The sequence below is a fragment of the Eleutherodactylus coqui genome, chromosome 6, assembly GCF_035609145.1.
Source record: "Eleutherodactylus coqui strain aEleCoq1 chromosome 6, aEleCoq1.hap1, whole genome shotgun sequence".
Lineage (NCBI taxonomy): Eukaryota > Metazoa > Chordata > Amphibia > Anura > Eleutherodactylidae > Eleutherodactylus > Eleutherodactylus coqui.
In genome coordinates, this window is record NC_089842.1 from 157,809,775 (window position 1) to 157,826,568 (window position 16,794).

Sequence of the window (16,794 nt, forward strand, 5' to 3'; positions counted from 1 at the left end):
CCTATTCTGCCAAACGCCATCAATAATTTAAAACTAGACAATCCCTTTAATGGAGATATGAATATTGATAAGTGTGATATAACTAGTGAGGAGTGAGGCACCTTCATAGTGTGTATTCTCTGGACTCTCAGCTCATCCTATATTATAGCATTTTGTATATTCCCTAATATGAACTACCTCATGCCTCCATAATACCACTAGTTTCCAGTTGTGCATTAATAGAGAAATGAATCTTGACCAGTCACATATACACAGGTTTTTATATGCCGACATAAAATGAATATATTCTCTTTCAACTTCTACATAATCTAGTACAGCATTGTAACAAAATAGAGATCCGTCCACTTTATATACAGCAGTTTGGCGGAAAAAAACAAAACCATATTTTGCTCTTTACAGGGATACAAATCTACAAGTTTTTGAAAAGTTTAGATTTTTTTTTGTTCATTTTTTCCTGATAATACAAATATTAATTAGAATAGAAATCAATGATACAGCTACAAGATCGGTCTATTACAAAGTTCATAAAATGTGGGGAAGGGGCTTAGCCTTATCTTCTATACAAAAATATCCTGATTTGTTCTCAACCCATTAAATAAAAATCCTTGTTACAAAATTATAATCCAGTGTGTAATACTAATGGGTCTAAGTTAGTGGTGCCGATCCTATGGCCACTGCTGAGAGTTGTAGTCCGAAAACCAAAGAGCCATAAGATGAGGATTCCCCAATCTGAGCTGGGGGCTAGTGGTCTATTGCAGGACGTGCATGGGCCTATATAGGAGACATTCAACTTGGGGGAGGGGGTCTTCTACTATGTAGCTACCGTCTGTACACAAGTCCTCCGCCGTACATCTATATACAGTGTATTGCGTCTCCAGCTTATCAATGACCTTGAGTCACCATATTTACAGCAGTTCGTAATTTTAAGTGCCTCTGGCTTCTGCTCCACAACTGTCATTCTACAAGGGTCCTTTAAACTGGTTTCCGGAAAGGTGCTGCCTGATTGAAGGCTTGGAGTTCGCTGCGTCGCCCAACTTTCTCCAAACGACCTGCAAAATAGAATTCTAGATTTAATTTTTTTTAGTAGAATTTTGAACTCTGTCGCAGCGGTCCCATATAAATAAATGGAGCGGCGGTGTGTATGTGCGTATGTTCTCCCCTCACTTCAGGCCGTGCCAGAGCTCCGTTCTCTAAATGAGTGACTCAAACTCCTTTAAAAGGGATTAGAAAAATGGGTACTTTCATCTGGAAACCATGCCACATCTGTCAATGGGTTGTCTGGTACTGCGCCTTGGCTGCATTGGAGTCAATGGGCCTGAACTCCAATACCACATACACCCTGTGGACAGGCGTAGCACTGCATTTTGGAAGAAAGCAGTCCTATCTTTCTAATATGGTACATCCCTATAAGATACACATGCAGTCCTCATGTCCAGCTCTCCATAGGCACTGGAAGGAATAGAAAAGAGGGCAAGGAAAGGAAGAACTTCCAGGTGCTTGCTGGCCCAAAGAGGTGTGAAGCAGGAGGGGAAGTGGGCGGTGGACAGGTCATCACACTTCTGATCTCTTGTGATAGTAATCGAGTTGTCTGAAGGTGGAAGTTACTTAATGTGTGCAAAATTCTATCCTCTGCTATGCAATGGGGACCTGCCTGAAGATGTTGGAGAGCATTGTAATGTATAATTCACCTTCAAAAGGTGAAAATGCAGAGTTTCCTGAGGAACATGTGACTATATACTTAGGTGGCAGTCTTACAATGTTACTGCGGACGGACGGGAGCGGCACCTTCCCTAACTGTGAGATTAAAAGAACCCAAAGTACAGATAATGCCGAAGCATCAAGCCTGCAAGTGGCCTTGTAAAATATGTCATGTTCTTTTAAGTATCATTAACCCTTTCTATCCACTACTACACCCTCAACCAGTAACTGTAGCCTGCGGAAAGCTTTGCAGCCATACACATAGTAATTATACTTAGAGGGAATCTGTCACCAGTAGTATAACCATGGAACGCCCTACCCTAGAGGTAGAAATGGCAGGGATAACAAACAAAGTTTTGATTTCTTACATATTTCAACTGGGGGGGCTCTTGTTTCTAACGTCCCTCCTCTAGTGCATGCATCTTAGACGGCTGATTGTCATCGCTTCTATAGTAACCTAGTATGTAGGTCCACTGAAGACAAGGTCTGGCCCGCTGCACTGGCTGGACGATTGGCTGAGGGGCGAGGGTTCAAGCGGCAGATCCCCATCCATCCACTACTGATGACCTATCCTCTGGAGTGCCAGGACCGGCTTCACTCCCATTGAAATCAATCAGAGAGCTTTGCTGCTTCACTGCTGATCAGGATTGCATGTGACATCATGACCAGAAGAGGTGCAGGAGGTGCTGTAGTGCACAGCTCTTCCGTTGATTTCAATGGGAGTGAAGCTGGCCCCGACACTTGCTCCCTTGCCTGCTGATGACAATGTCCGGCCTGCTGCACTAAAAAGTGGGCCGGACAATCAGATGACGGATGGGCATCCTGAACAGCTGACCCCAGTCCATCAACTAATGATGACCTATTCAGAGGATAGAGTAGACAACTCCTTTAAGTGGTTTTATTCAATTTCTGTGTATGTGGCCATTTATGTGATTTAATAGATTGGGCCCTAAGGCTGCATTCCCAGGAACGTATATCGGCTCGGTTTTCATGCCGAGCCGATATACGTCGTCCTCATGTGCAAGGGGGGGGGGGATGGAAGAGCCAGGAGCAGGAACTGAGCTCCCGCCCCCTCTCTGCCTCCTCTCCGCCCCTCTGCATTATTTGCAAAGGGGAGAGGTGGGGGCGGGGCTAATTCTCAAAACTTAGCCCCGCCTCCTTTCAGTGCAAATAGTGCAGAGGGGTGGAGAGGAGGCAGAGAGGGGCGGGAGCTCAGTTCCTGCTACTGGCTCTTCCAGCCTCCCCCCCTGCACATGGGGACGACGTATATCGGCTCGGTTCGATATACGTTCGTGGGAATGCAGCCTAAAGGTAATAATGAAATTCATCAAGGTGCTAAATCTAAGACTCTCCCAGCCTGGACAGCTTTGTTCAGCTTGGGGATTTCTCGTTTTCTCCTCCAAATCAGAGTAGAGGAAGTAAAGAAATAACCCTCAACCCCTATGGGTGCTGAACACAGGACACTGCGGGGGTCCTTGAAGCAACCTGTTTGGTCTCATTATGTTTGCTCTTGGTTGGTAAGCTTGTTGTACAGGACCCCTCTCCAAGGGAACAAGAAGGGGTCTGTGTGTCTCCAAAGAATTTTGAGAAAGAGGTTGAGGGAACCTTGGTGGATAAACCCATGATGTAGATAGAAGAGGCCCATTTTGATCTTTTCTATGATGTTCCTTCTCTTTTATGGACCCCAAAGATCACACTTCAGTGCGGTTACTGATGTTCCCATTAAAATATTTCTCCTTGCATACATCCCAAACAGTGATAATTGGATTCCCAAAGTAGATCCCAACCCAGAGACCTTCTTACATTGCACATTTCTCGTACAATTGCCTTCTCCTTCTCACTCAGGTCCTCCTCATAGCTGTCAGCGGCTTGTCTGTCCAGGTTTTCATGCACTTCCAGAACCTGCGCAGAATAAAAATACGTTGGTTTGAGGTGAACTGGAAGCAGAACGTTTGCATATAAATACAAAACCACAGATACTGACAGGGAAAGTATCTCTGCAAGGTTTGCATCTAAACAAACAGTAGTAACCTTTTCTGTAATTCAGCTTTCTGTGTGACTTGTGACCTTACATTAAAGAGTACCAAGCATCCGCACTCCATGCACGGGGCCAACAACCATTTGCTGCCCAAATCTAAATTGAAAAAAAATGATAAATAATTTTGAAACGTATTTCTAAAAGTTACCTTCATAGCATGTACAACAGCTTCTGGTTTCTGCACTACCGGGATATATCCAGCAGGGGGTGTAGATGAGAGATCAGCTGATATACGCGCAGTGCCCTGATGAAAAATGAGGAAAATATTGTTACCAAACATGAGGGATGGATGATAACCTTGTGGGAGATACAATGACTTTTCTTCAGTCAGTGTGCATGCACTCCCGTAAAGAGCAGTGGGCATGTGTGCACACTGACTGACGAGCATGGGAATGGGCAGCTGGGTGAGTATAACGAACACATCCTTGTTCCCTGTCCTATCAGCAGCATAACTTGGTTTATGGTGCCTATAGGAGGATATGACATGTACCCTTTAAAGGGCTTATTCCAAAATCTAAAAGTTTTTCCCTATTCACAGGCGATAACTTTATGATCGGTGGGGGTCATGTGATCTCCCTCTTCTCATCACTGCGGGGATGCTTCTCCCACCCACATTGATGTCACAGTGAATGGCGTGACAGCATGTATGGCTACCTTTCCAATTATTTTAATGGGGATGACGGAAATTGCTGAGCGATTGCACCTCGGCTGTCCTCGACAGTCCCATTGAAAGTGGAGTGGCACAACATATGTGCGGCCATTGCTCCATTCAATCTCCTCCTCGTTGGGGGAAGGTGCAGTAAGCCTGCAGTGAGGAAGACCAGGTCAAAAGGACCCCTGTTCTAGGGATCGATGGTGGTTTCACCATCCACTGATCATAAGATTAGGATAGGGAGCCTCTTCTGGATAGGGAATAACATTAGATTTTGGGATAACACCTTTAAGAAGTGAGATCGTGGGTTTGTAACTAACCAGGGACAACATTTATTTAGAATTTCTTCACGTCTATCCATGCTTGGGTTGGTGTCCTCTATATTATCCAGTCTCCTCCTGGACTCCAAAACATTCCTGAAGAGCCCATTGTTCAAGATGAGAAAAGCAAGGCTACCATGTATAGCAGCTCAACTCCATTGAAGTGAATGGGGCTTAACTGCAATACCACACACAATCTGCTTCCAGGACTTGTGCCGATTCTGGTAGAAAGCAGCCATGTTTTTCTCATCTTGGACAAGTCCTTTAGTTGGTTTACTTTGACACACAATATACTGCATCAGCCCGTCCATGTACAGCGCTGTGGAATATGTCAGCACTATACACTTAGCGGAGACCTCCTGTCCTACATGACACGGCTGAGACTTCTACTAGACATGACCAGTCTCTCTGGTGACTCTAAGGCTAACGTGACGGCGGCAGCATCTGCTCAGATATCCGCACGGATCCAGGTTATATAAAATGAAATGCACAGAAGAGTCAGGAAGCAGACACACAACCACCAGGGATTGGGCAGTGCCTGGATTATGCCAGCCGTCAGGAAACCAGCGAAAATAAGCGTCACATTAACCATATGAGAAACATTCATTATCTGCGGGGGTGTTCCTACCGAAGTCTTCTCTTGTATTGAGGGGAATGCAATATTTATGAGAATGGAGCCTATCGCTTTAAAGAGCTGTCAAAACGCCTGCCTTATCTAATCCCTGCATTTAACCTGTTCTTCCCTGATTCCCAAATATTATCTTGCAATTCCGTCTATCAAGGAGATCCATCATATTTGCTTAATGAGTCGTGGATAGTAGAAGGTAACGTCAGCACCCCTATTAAAGGGAACCTGTCACCTGCCTAAAGTACCATGAACTAAGTTATGGTGCTATTAGGCAGGTGACATGGAGACGGGTGATGTATTTTTTAATAATCACCAGCTTCCTGGTTCCCACCACAGAAATCCACGCCACAAATCACAGTGGTATGAAGTATCTATATTTTTTATAGGTTGAGGCCGTCACAGATATAGAGTTAAAAAGAATAAATTTTATTAGTAATTGATTTAAAAAGTCAAAGCCTACCAACAAAAAAACAGTCACATAGAACATATAGTGACAGGACAAACAGTTAACATAAAAAGGGAGGATCTTATGGGGGGTAAGGGAGGGGGGAGTATATCTACAGTTCCCGTGTAGCCCTCCAGAGGTCCTCAGGAGTCACTTATATAAGATGGTTCACTATCAAGGTAAGTATTTAGTACTTGAGCTGTTATGATTCGCATCCCCTTGAGATGGCGATTGTTTTTTAGTGCGAACCAGACAGCCCTTTTATTTATAAGGACTCGTATGATTTTTAGTATGGTATTCAAATCAGTGTCGTTTGGTGTATTGTTTACACTGTATCATTTCGTGCATTGTTTACACTGTATTCATATTATTTTTGACTCTCATTTGTTTTTGCCTTGACTTTTTAAATCAATTACTAATAAAATTTATTCTTTTTAACTCTATATCTGTGACGACAGAAATCCACGCCAGACGAAAATCGAACTCTTTTCAAAGTCCTGTGCTCTCCCATGGGCTTGTATAGGACAGGTCACACACTGGACTCTGAAAAGAGTCAGATTTGTGTCCGGCACGTGGACTTCAGCAGCGAGCACAGCTGCAACCAGGATAAGTTAGTTTATGGTACTTTAGGCAGGCAACAGGTGCCCTTTAAAAGGGGTAATTCAGCTTATTATAAGGAATTGAGCTGCAATACCAGAAACAGACTGTGGATAAGAGTGGCGCTGTATCTGGGGAAAAACAAAAACAGCCTGGTCATGGTGCAGACAGTGTCGTGACTTTCTGGTTATGGACAGTAGTCTATGCCAACGTCACAACATCAGCTCCAGACCATGGGATATGCCAGGCGGTGCATGTGCAGTGTTATTTAGTGCTGGATACCGACGGATTAACATCTCCTTTTGGTTCCAGCACTGATAGAAACGGATTGGGCTGAAAGACAACCCAGCCTATGTGAGGGTGTTGGGTTGTACTGCTTGTGTTCTGGCCAGCGTCCTTCGGACCTGTCTCCAGCGATTCTATACTCCATAGACCTGTGTGCAGAGGTTCTATATAAATTGCTTCAGTTTTCTGTAACTTAGCAGTCCGTGGTCGCTGCTGCTTGTTCAACTTGGACCTGGCCTTTCTCTCCAGTAGTGGGGTTGGGCTTTTCGAGGTGGTGCTCCATTTGAGTAGCAGGTCTGGTTTGGGTGGTTCAAGTAATACTTTGTTGCCATTATCCCAGTTCCTTATAGTAGTCTGTTCTAGCCACCTATGTTTGACCGCAGATATCCTGCTCACCTGTGCACCAGTCTGACCTTGTAGTTAGGTCCATAATTAATCATACTCAGTTGCACCAACAAGGCTATTCATACGTGACAAGACTTTTTCCTAATCCTGGACAAGCCCTTTAGATCTCAAGTGCTGCGGATCCAGAAAACTGCAGCAACCTGCCCAGTAATTTCCGCTGTAGGACACTGGTTTGAGTACATCAGCATGGGAGTTCCTGCACCGAGGGAACTGGAAGTTGGATATTTAAGCAGCGAATTCTATTCAAATAGAGAGGAAGCCTCCCTGGGAGATATTTGTACAGACAATAATACTCAAAGAGAAGAGTATATCGAGGGAAACCACTTTATTTACTGAAGTCTGAATGGACGAGAGTTGTGTTTTCTTCTATGAACGATTTGATCGCTGGTAAGGAGTCAGTGCCGTAGTTGTCACATACAAGGGGGTGGTGGTAAGATAGTGGGGTGCAGAAAAGGGTGTCTTCACCCACTAGGGAGCCCCGGCAGCTGTTATAGGGAGGAGGGAACAGTATCTCATGTTTGTCTTCTTTTAATAGATGCAATCTGGACCTCTCCATGGTCCATAAATGCTAGTAAAAGAGGGTGGTGGAGCAGACCCATTGGTCAGTCCTTCAAAGAAAAGAAAGAAAGAGGGCAAACGACCATCATAAGGGTGTGATGGTGTAATATGTACCTAGGAGGCAGTCTCCATGCTATTGAGGAACACTACAGGAAAAACGTTTCAAGGCTTGAGGTAGTGGCGTATGACACAACTTTGGTGTTTTGTGAACCCCTGTATCATACTTCGTCCCCTCAGGGTCTGCACTTATATTAGTTTTGCCTGCAATGCCGAAGGATGGGCAGAAAACCAGTCATCTGGTTCATCTTTTGATAACGCAGAGTTTAATGAACAAAGCCAAACAGGTAGACGACGGAGGAGAGGCTATAAAAAATGGATGTCTGAAAGAGCATCCAGACAGGTCTATATAAATAATACATCTCGGCAATCAAGGAGAGAAAGCAAACCTAACCCAGTAATCTCGTCTACTGCATATAGAGCCAATTTTAACTAAATTAAAAATGTCAAAGTTAAATACCTACCGGTCCTAAACTAGGACCCTATTTTAGAGAAAAAATTGTGGATCGCGGTTGCTCCTGTGTAGTGAAAAGAGGTTGTGGACATGTTCTCTCCGAGCCCCTTTTAAAGGCTATGGTAATCCAATAGGGGTTTTTAAATGTAGTGGAGAAAGGTGCAATCTGTTTGGTAACGAAGCAACCTTTGGTAAATAGAATGATAAAACATTTCAAATAAACTATCCTCTAAATCGCAACTCAGATTATGTGTGTAGACAAATGAGCATACACTATGTTAACTAATGTATGTAGAGTGTAATAACGGAGAGTGGCATATATCTCCGATATAGATGACAAAATCTACAAATGTGTCAGCGGCTGCAAGACACTTTATTACAATGTATACAAGAGATATTAAAAGCTTTCAGTTCAATTATGCAAAGTGCGCTTTTCCACCAAGGGACTGATCTGAGATGTATGCCTACTGCTTATTGATCCGTACTTAGATCAAGAGGTTAGACATACTTACACAAGTAAACGAGAGCAGTGTTTGGGTACACAACTCTGACAACTGAAGGTTTATTATGGAGAAGGGCAGCTAAAAGTTTACTCCGTGTAACTTATAAGGAGAATCAATATAAAGTTTGGATGTTTTGGTACCACACTCCTCCTCTGTTGCACAAGTTGAACCCCAGGTGTCCGTGTTCTTGCTGGAGATGTGGAGCTTCTGAAGGAACATTATGTCATTTGGTTTGGGTTTGCCTTTTAATACAATCCTTTTGGATTGAGGTTCAAAATCTCCTATAAAGAGACCTCTGCTACCAGGTCCCACTTAAAGGGGTTGTCCCGAGGCAGCAAGTGGGTCTATACACTTCTGCATGGCCATAATAATGCACTTTGTAATGTACATTGTGCATTAATTATGAGCCATACAGAAGTTATAAAAAGTTTTATACTTACCTGCTCCGTTGCTGGCGTCCTCGTCTCCATGGTGCCGACTAATTTTCGCCCTCCGATGGCCAAATTAGCCGCGCTTGCGCAGTCCGGGTCTTCTTCTTTTCTGAATGGGGCTCCGTGTAGCTCCGCCCCGTCACATGCCGATTCCAGCCAATCAGGAGGCTGGAATCGGCAATGGACCGCACAGAAGCCCTGCGGTCCATGAAGACAGAGGATCCCGGCGGCCATCTTCAGCAGGTGAGTATGAAGACGCCGGACCGCCGGGATTCAGGTAAGCGCTGTGCGGGTGGTTTTTTTAACCCCTGCATCGGGGTTGTCTCGCGCCGAACGGGGGGGGGGTTTAAAAAAAAAAAAAAACCCGTTTCGGCGCGGGACAACCCCTTTAACCCCTTGTTTTATCTTCTCCAGGTTCCACCTGGTTCTCTGCCAAGCTAATGACACACATAGTAACAGCAGACCATTGCCTAATAGGTGGAAATTGGAAGCACCCAACACAGGGTTGCCAATCATCCAGAAATGCCTGGACAGTTCGTAAAAATGCGGCAATTTTTCTAGTGTCTATGAAAAAAAAATGTGTCTGTGATTTTTTTTACTTTTGAGGCTGGTGTTACTTGAACAGGTAACTATAACGGTAATTATCATTCTTTTGCAGCTCACGGTAAATGCAGGTAATGAGTTCATATCTGTATCTGACCTATAAACATGTATCACGTGTAATCCTTAGCATTCATCATATGTCCATGATTTCTGGATTAGTTGACCAGTATAAAAAAAAATGCAGGTTGCCCACCCTGACCCAACCTCCCAATTATGTGTGGAATCCTATTCACAAATCAATGAAATAAAGAGTTTTGAGTAGCTGACAGCCCTAAGAGATGAGAAATATTTGAAGCGGTCTGAATGAGCTTGGATAAGTACTGGACCCAACACGGTCAGTAGGTTCCTCTGGGAAATACTTCTTGTGAGGCCTCGTTCAGACAAGCTCTGTTTTAGCCCAGTATAGGCACGTGAAAAGATCGCGGTTATACTGCACTAAAGATCGCGTGAATGGGTGATTTTTTAGCTTTTTTAATTAGCCCATTAACATGATCAGAAGTGCGAGCTGCGTGTAATCCAGCTCCCATAGGGGTCTATGGAGAGGTGCGAGGTATGTGTAATCCAGCTCCCATAGGGGTCTATGTAAAGTTCGCACTAAATATAGGTGAGGTCCTATCTTTTCTCGCACCACGGACCCTAGATGCGAGCTTTGCCATCGCATGTCCTATTTTTGATTGGTGCAAGAATTTAGCGCATCTAAAATTCCTTCATGTGAACGCTACTATGGGAAACCATTGTTTCTAATAGATGCGATCTTTTCACGCACCTCTAATGCGGTAAAACCACGCTTGTGTGAACGAGGCCTAAAGTATACTTCTCCTTCATGGCATAGATGTAGTTGCCTGATGTGTCTTGAGTAGAGATGAGCGAGCGTACTCGCTAAGGCAAACTATTTGAGCGAGTAGTGCCTTATGCGAGTACCTGCCCGCTCATCTCTAAAGATTCGGGTGGCGGCAGGGAAGAGCGGTGAGTTGCGTGACTGAGCAGGGGGGAGCGGGGGGGAGAGAGTGAGAGGGATCTCCCCCCCGTTCCTCCTCGCTCTTCCCCGTCGGCACCTGAATCTCTAGAGATGAGAGGGCAGGTACTCGCATAAGGCACTACTCGCTCAAGTAGTTTGCCTTAGCGAGTATGCTCGCTCATCTCTAGTCTTGAGATGTATTTTAGTACCACTGGTATCATTTTTATATTTCTGCAGCTAGAATCCTCCGAGTACTGCTGATTTCTAAACAAGGTCTACCCAACAAGATAAGGCAGATATGTGCTGCATATGAAAGGTATATGTCAGCTGATTGCAGGAGACTCATAACTATGTGTTTCTAAGCTCCTCCCACATTGCACAGATTCATCTGTTAATTAGTGCCCTTCTGCGCTGTCATGTGGTCATCATTTAACAGACCCATTGAAGAATCACTGCTGAAGCCTGTGAATGGCTGAGCGGTCACGTGTACAATGGACAACATGTGACCGCCGCTTCTTCCGGTTTCCGTGCGGCAGGTACCGGGGCTGCAACGCTGCAATCACAGTATGGAGTGATATACCCAAATGCAAAGTTGCTACATAGCGCCAGGCCCCATTTAAGTAAAATGTACAGAGGTGCAATACCAAACAGTCCATGAATCACCAAACCAATATTCATTAGTTGGGTTTGCTGCATTTTCCTGGATATTTGGTTAGCTTGGCCATTTTATGGCACATACTGTTATTAGGTAAGATAAGGTTATAATTTACAAGGACATGGACTGCAAGGCTTCCACAGAGCAAAGGTAACAGGATGCAGCCTCTTCCATTTGCCTTAATCATTCTCCGTCTGGGCAGCTGGGACACGGTATATGCAAACACAAAGGACTTTGAACAAAGGGTGAGACTGTAGTAATATATGCCTGGTGCACGCTCTATAAGGCCAGAGTCACACCAGCGTATGTATATGTGCACAGGCATTGGCGTATTTTACGGTACTTTTTCCGCGCAAGGCATGTGCATTCATGTGGCAAGAAAACCCACCCTGGTTGAAATAGCAAAGTAGTGTAATGAGTTTCAGATGTATTCTTTTTTCCTACGCAATTACGCAGGGTTTCATGCATCTCCTAGCGTATTTTGTGCGCATTTGCACTTCCCCATTGGCTTATGAGGACTTTTGGTGTGCAAATGCGCAGGAAAATAGAGCATTCTGCATTTTTTGTTTTTGTTGCGTGACGAAAATGCGCAGGAAAAATATGAAATCAATAGCTTCTATTCACTGCATATTGCGCATGGAAGTTTTGCATGTGCAAATATGCCCATGTGAATCCTGACTAAGCCAAAAGTATCACCGTCGCCCTGAAAAGTTACAGGCGGAGCTGAGGGTGACATATGTTGTGTATTAGAGACATGGGAACCAATTTACGGACCACTTCCCGACAAAAGTAGGGTGCACTAACTGCAGACAATGAATGGCCTGGTGGGTGGGCCAAGGGATCCTTCCTTTATTTCAAAACAGTAGACAGGTACGCTTCACCCAGGCCCGAATGCCTCATCTACAGGTGCGCCTATAAGAACCTGCCCCCATAAATTTCTGCCTATATGTCCCATAAATGCCTTCTTCAGATGATGCTATTAAGTGACTACAATGAATACCGTCTAGTAAATTGCTGCCTCAGATGCTTTGTAATAAGTGCCTGCTTAAATGTACAAAATTGCCTACTTTAGATGCCCATATAATTGCCTGCATCATATGACCCCAATATGTGCCTACTTCAGATCCTCTATTATGGACCTGCCTCAGATGTCCCCTGCTTCAGATGCCCTGATAATTGCCTGCCTAAATGCAAGCAATAAGTGTCTTGTTCAGATACCCCTCATAAGTGTTTACAATATATACCTCTATATATGCCTGCTTCGTATCCCCCATAAGAGCAAGCCATTGTGGACCATTAGAGCTCTTATAAAGCTCTAGTATGAAAAAGTATAGTTGATGAAGGATTGTTGAGTCTTTAATACAAAATACAAAAAAAGTACATTTCAAATTATGAGACATTCTAAATGAATGTTATAATTGGCCACCGGGGGCAGTGCTGTTTTATTTATCGCAGGTTCTTGTCCTATTAAGCCGAAATAAACCAATGAATTTCTCACAGAGCTCCTGGGAGATGCAGATGTGTGCACATCTCTACTAAGCAGACTGTCTGAGTACTGTGCTGTTTTTATTACATTATACGACATCTACAATGCCATAAATCCTATAGAAGTACATTTTAGGGGCCTGTTCTGTTGTATCTTTCAGCTGATGGTCTCCCAGAGCCACTGCAAAGGGCAAACTTGAATTTGTGCTTTAAAGGAACACTAAACCTAGAATGGTGAAAGTTAAACAGTAGATCTTGCCCAGTTTGTCAGTCTGCAACATTTTCTACATGTCTATAACTGCGATAATACTTCCCCTCTATGTACAAGAATATAACTACTATAATACTGCCCTTATGAACAAGAATATAACTACTATAATACTGCTCCTATGTATAAGAATATAACTAGTATAATACTGCCCCCTATGTACAGGAATATAATTACTATAATACTGCCCCCTATGTACAAAAATATAACTACTATAATACTATTCCCTATGTACAAGAATATAACTACTATAATACTGTCCCCTATATACAAGAATATAACTACTATAATACTGCTCCTATGTACAAGAATATAACTACTATAATACTGTCCCCTATATACAAGAATATAACTACTATAATACTGCTCCTATGTACAAGAATATAACTACTATAATACTGCCCTTATGTACAAGAATATAACTACTATAATACTGCTCCTATGTATAAGAATATAACTAGTATAATACTGCCCCCTATGTACAGGAATATAATTACTATAATACTGCCCCCTATGTACAAAAATATAACTACTATAATACTGCCCCCTATGTACAAGAATATAACTACTATAATACTGTCCCCTATATACAAGAATATAACTACTATAATACTGCTCCTATGTACAAGAATATAACTACTATAATACTGCCCTTATGTACAAGAATATAACTACTATAATACTGCTCCTATGTATAAGAATATAACTAGTATAATACTGCCCCCTATGTACAAGAATATAACTACTATAATACTGCCCCCTATGTACAAAAATATAACTACTATAATACTGCCCCCTATGTACAAGAATATAACTACTATAATACTGTCCCCTATATACAAGAATATAGCTACTATAATACTGCTCCTATGTACAAGAATATAACTACTATAATACTGCCCTTATGTACAAGAATATAACTACTATAATACTGCTCCTATGTATAAGAATATAACTAGTATAATACTGCCCCCTATGTACAAGAATATAACTACTATAATACTGCCCCCTATGTACAAAAATATAACTACTATAATACTGCCCCCTATGTACAAGAATATAACTACTATAATACTGTCCCCTATATACAAGAATATAACTACTATAATACTGCTCCTATGTACAAGAATATAACTACTATAATACTGCCCCTATGTACAAGAATATAACTACTATAATACTGCCCCCTATATACAAGAATATAACTACTATAATACTGCTCCTATGTACAAGAATAGAACTACTATAATACTGCCTCCTATGTACAAGAATAGAACTACTATAATACTCCCTATGTACAAGAATATAACTACTATAATACTACCTCCTATGTACAAGACTATAACTACTATAATACTGCTCCTATGTACAAGATTAGAACTACTATAGTACTGCTCTCTATGTACAAGAATATAACTACTATAATACTGCCTACTATGTACAAGAATATAACTATTATTATACTGCCCCCTATGTACAAGACTATAACTACTATAATACTGCCTCCTATGTACAAGAATATAACTACTATAATACTGCCTCCTATGTACAAGAATATAACTACTATAAAACTGCCCCTATATACAAAAATATGACTACTATAATACTGCCCCTATGTACAAAAATATAACTACTATAATACTGCCCCCTATGTACAAGAATATAACTACTATAATACTGTCCCCTATATACAAGAATATAACTACTATAATACTGCTCCTATGTACAAGAATATAACTACTATAATACTGTCCCCTATATACAAGAATATAACTACTATAATACTGCTCCTATGTACAAGAATATAACTACTATAATACTGCCCTTATGTACAAGAATATAACTACTATAATACTGCTCCTATGTATAAGAATATAACTACTATAATACTGCCCCCTATGTACAGGAATATAATTACTATAATACTGCCCCCTATGTACAAAAATATAACTACTATAATACTGCCCCCTATGTACAAGAATATAACTACTATAATACTGTCCCCTATATACAAGAATATAACTACTATAATACTGCTCCTATGTACAAGAATATAACTACTATAATACTGCCCTTATGTACAAGAATATAACTACTATAATACTGCTCCTATGTATAAGAATATAACTAGTATAATACTGCCCCCTATGTACAAGAATATAACTACTATAATACTGCCCCCTATGTACAAAAATATAACTACTATAATACTGCCCCCTATGTACAAGAATATAACTACTATAATACTGTCCCCTATATACAAGAATATAGCTACTATAATACTGCTCCTATGTACAAGAATATAACTACTATAATACTGCCCTTATGTACAAGAATATAACTACTATAATACTGCTCCTATGTATAAGAATATAACTAGTATAATACTGCCCCCTATGTACAAGAATATAACTACTATAATACTGCCCCCTATGTACAAAAATATAACTACTATAATACTGCCCCCTATGTACAAGAATATAACTACTATAATACTGTCCCCTATATACAAGAATATAACTACTATAATACTGCTCCTATGTACAAGAATATAACTACTATAATACTGCCCCTATGTACAAGAATATAACTACTATAATACTGCCCCCTATATACAAGAATATAACTACTATAATACTGCTCCTATGTACAAGAATAGAACTACTATAATACTGCCTCCTATGTACAAGAATAGAACTACTATAATACTCCCTATGTACAAGAATATAACTACTATAATACTACCTCCTATGTACAAGAATAGAACTACTATAATACTGCTCCTATGTACAAGATTAGAACTACTATAATACTGCTCTCTATGTACAAGAATATAACTACTATAATACTGCCTACTATGTACAAGAATATAACTATTATTATACTGCCCCCTATGTACAAGACTATAACTACTATAATACTGCCTCCTATGTACAAGAATATAACTACTATAATACTGCCTCCTATGTACAAGAATATAACTACTATAAAACTGCCCCTATATACAAAAATATGACTACTATAATACTGCCCCTATGTACAAAAATATAACTACTATAATACTGCCCCCTATGTACAAGAATATAACTACTATAATACTGCCCCCTATGTACAAGAATATAACTACTATAATACTGCCCCCTATGTACAAGAATATAACTACTATAATACTGCCTCCTATGTACAAGAATATAACTACTATAAAACTGCCCCTATGTACAAATATATGACTACTATAATACTGCCCCTATGTACAAAAATATAACTACTATAATACTGCCCTCTATGTACAAGAATATAACTACTATAATACTGCCCCTATGTACAAGAATATAACTACTATAATACTGCCCCCTGTGTACAAGAATATAACTACTATAATACTGCCCCCTATGTACAAGAATATAACTACTATAATACTGCCCCTATGTACAAGAATATAACTACTATAATACTGCCTCCTATGTACAAGAATATAACTACTATAATACTGCCTCCTATGTACAAGAATATAACTACTATAATACTGCCCCCTATGTACAAGGATATAACTACTGTAATACTGCCTTCTATGTACAAGGATATAACTACTATAATACTACCTTCTATGTACATAAATATAACTACTGTAATATTCTTCATGCCTAAGTGGAGTAGCTTCATGAAATAACCAGTGCTAGGAAATCATCTTGGACCGTATAGTACATGGGAACCATTTATAAGCCTGACTTACCCAACAATAAACCTGATGATA

The 16,794-nt window shown here is 41.1% G+C and overlaps 1 protein-coding gene across 1 annotated transcript in view; it reads right to left on the minus strand.

Moving 5' to 3' along the window:
- Positions 1 to 241: 241 nt before the first annotated feature.
- The window catches only part of CCDC85C (coiled-coil domain containing 85C), a 111,217-nt gene continuing 94,664 nt past the window's right edge, over positions 242 to 16,794 (minus strand). Inside the window, exons 4-6 of the mRNA XM_066608057.1 lie at positions 3,885 to 3,980; positions 3,502 to 3,600; positions 242 to 1,049 (exon numbers count right to left, since the gene is read on the minus strand). Of these exons, the coding sequence (XP_066464154.1) occupies positions 960 to 1,049; positions 3,502 to 3,600; positions 3,885 to 3,980 (285 nt within the window). The 3' untranslated portion in view covers positions 242 to 959. The remainder of the gene's footprint in view (positions 1,050 to 3,501; positions 3,601 to 3,884; positions 3,981 to 16,794) is intronic.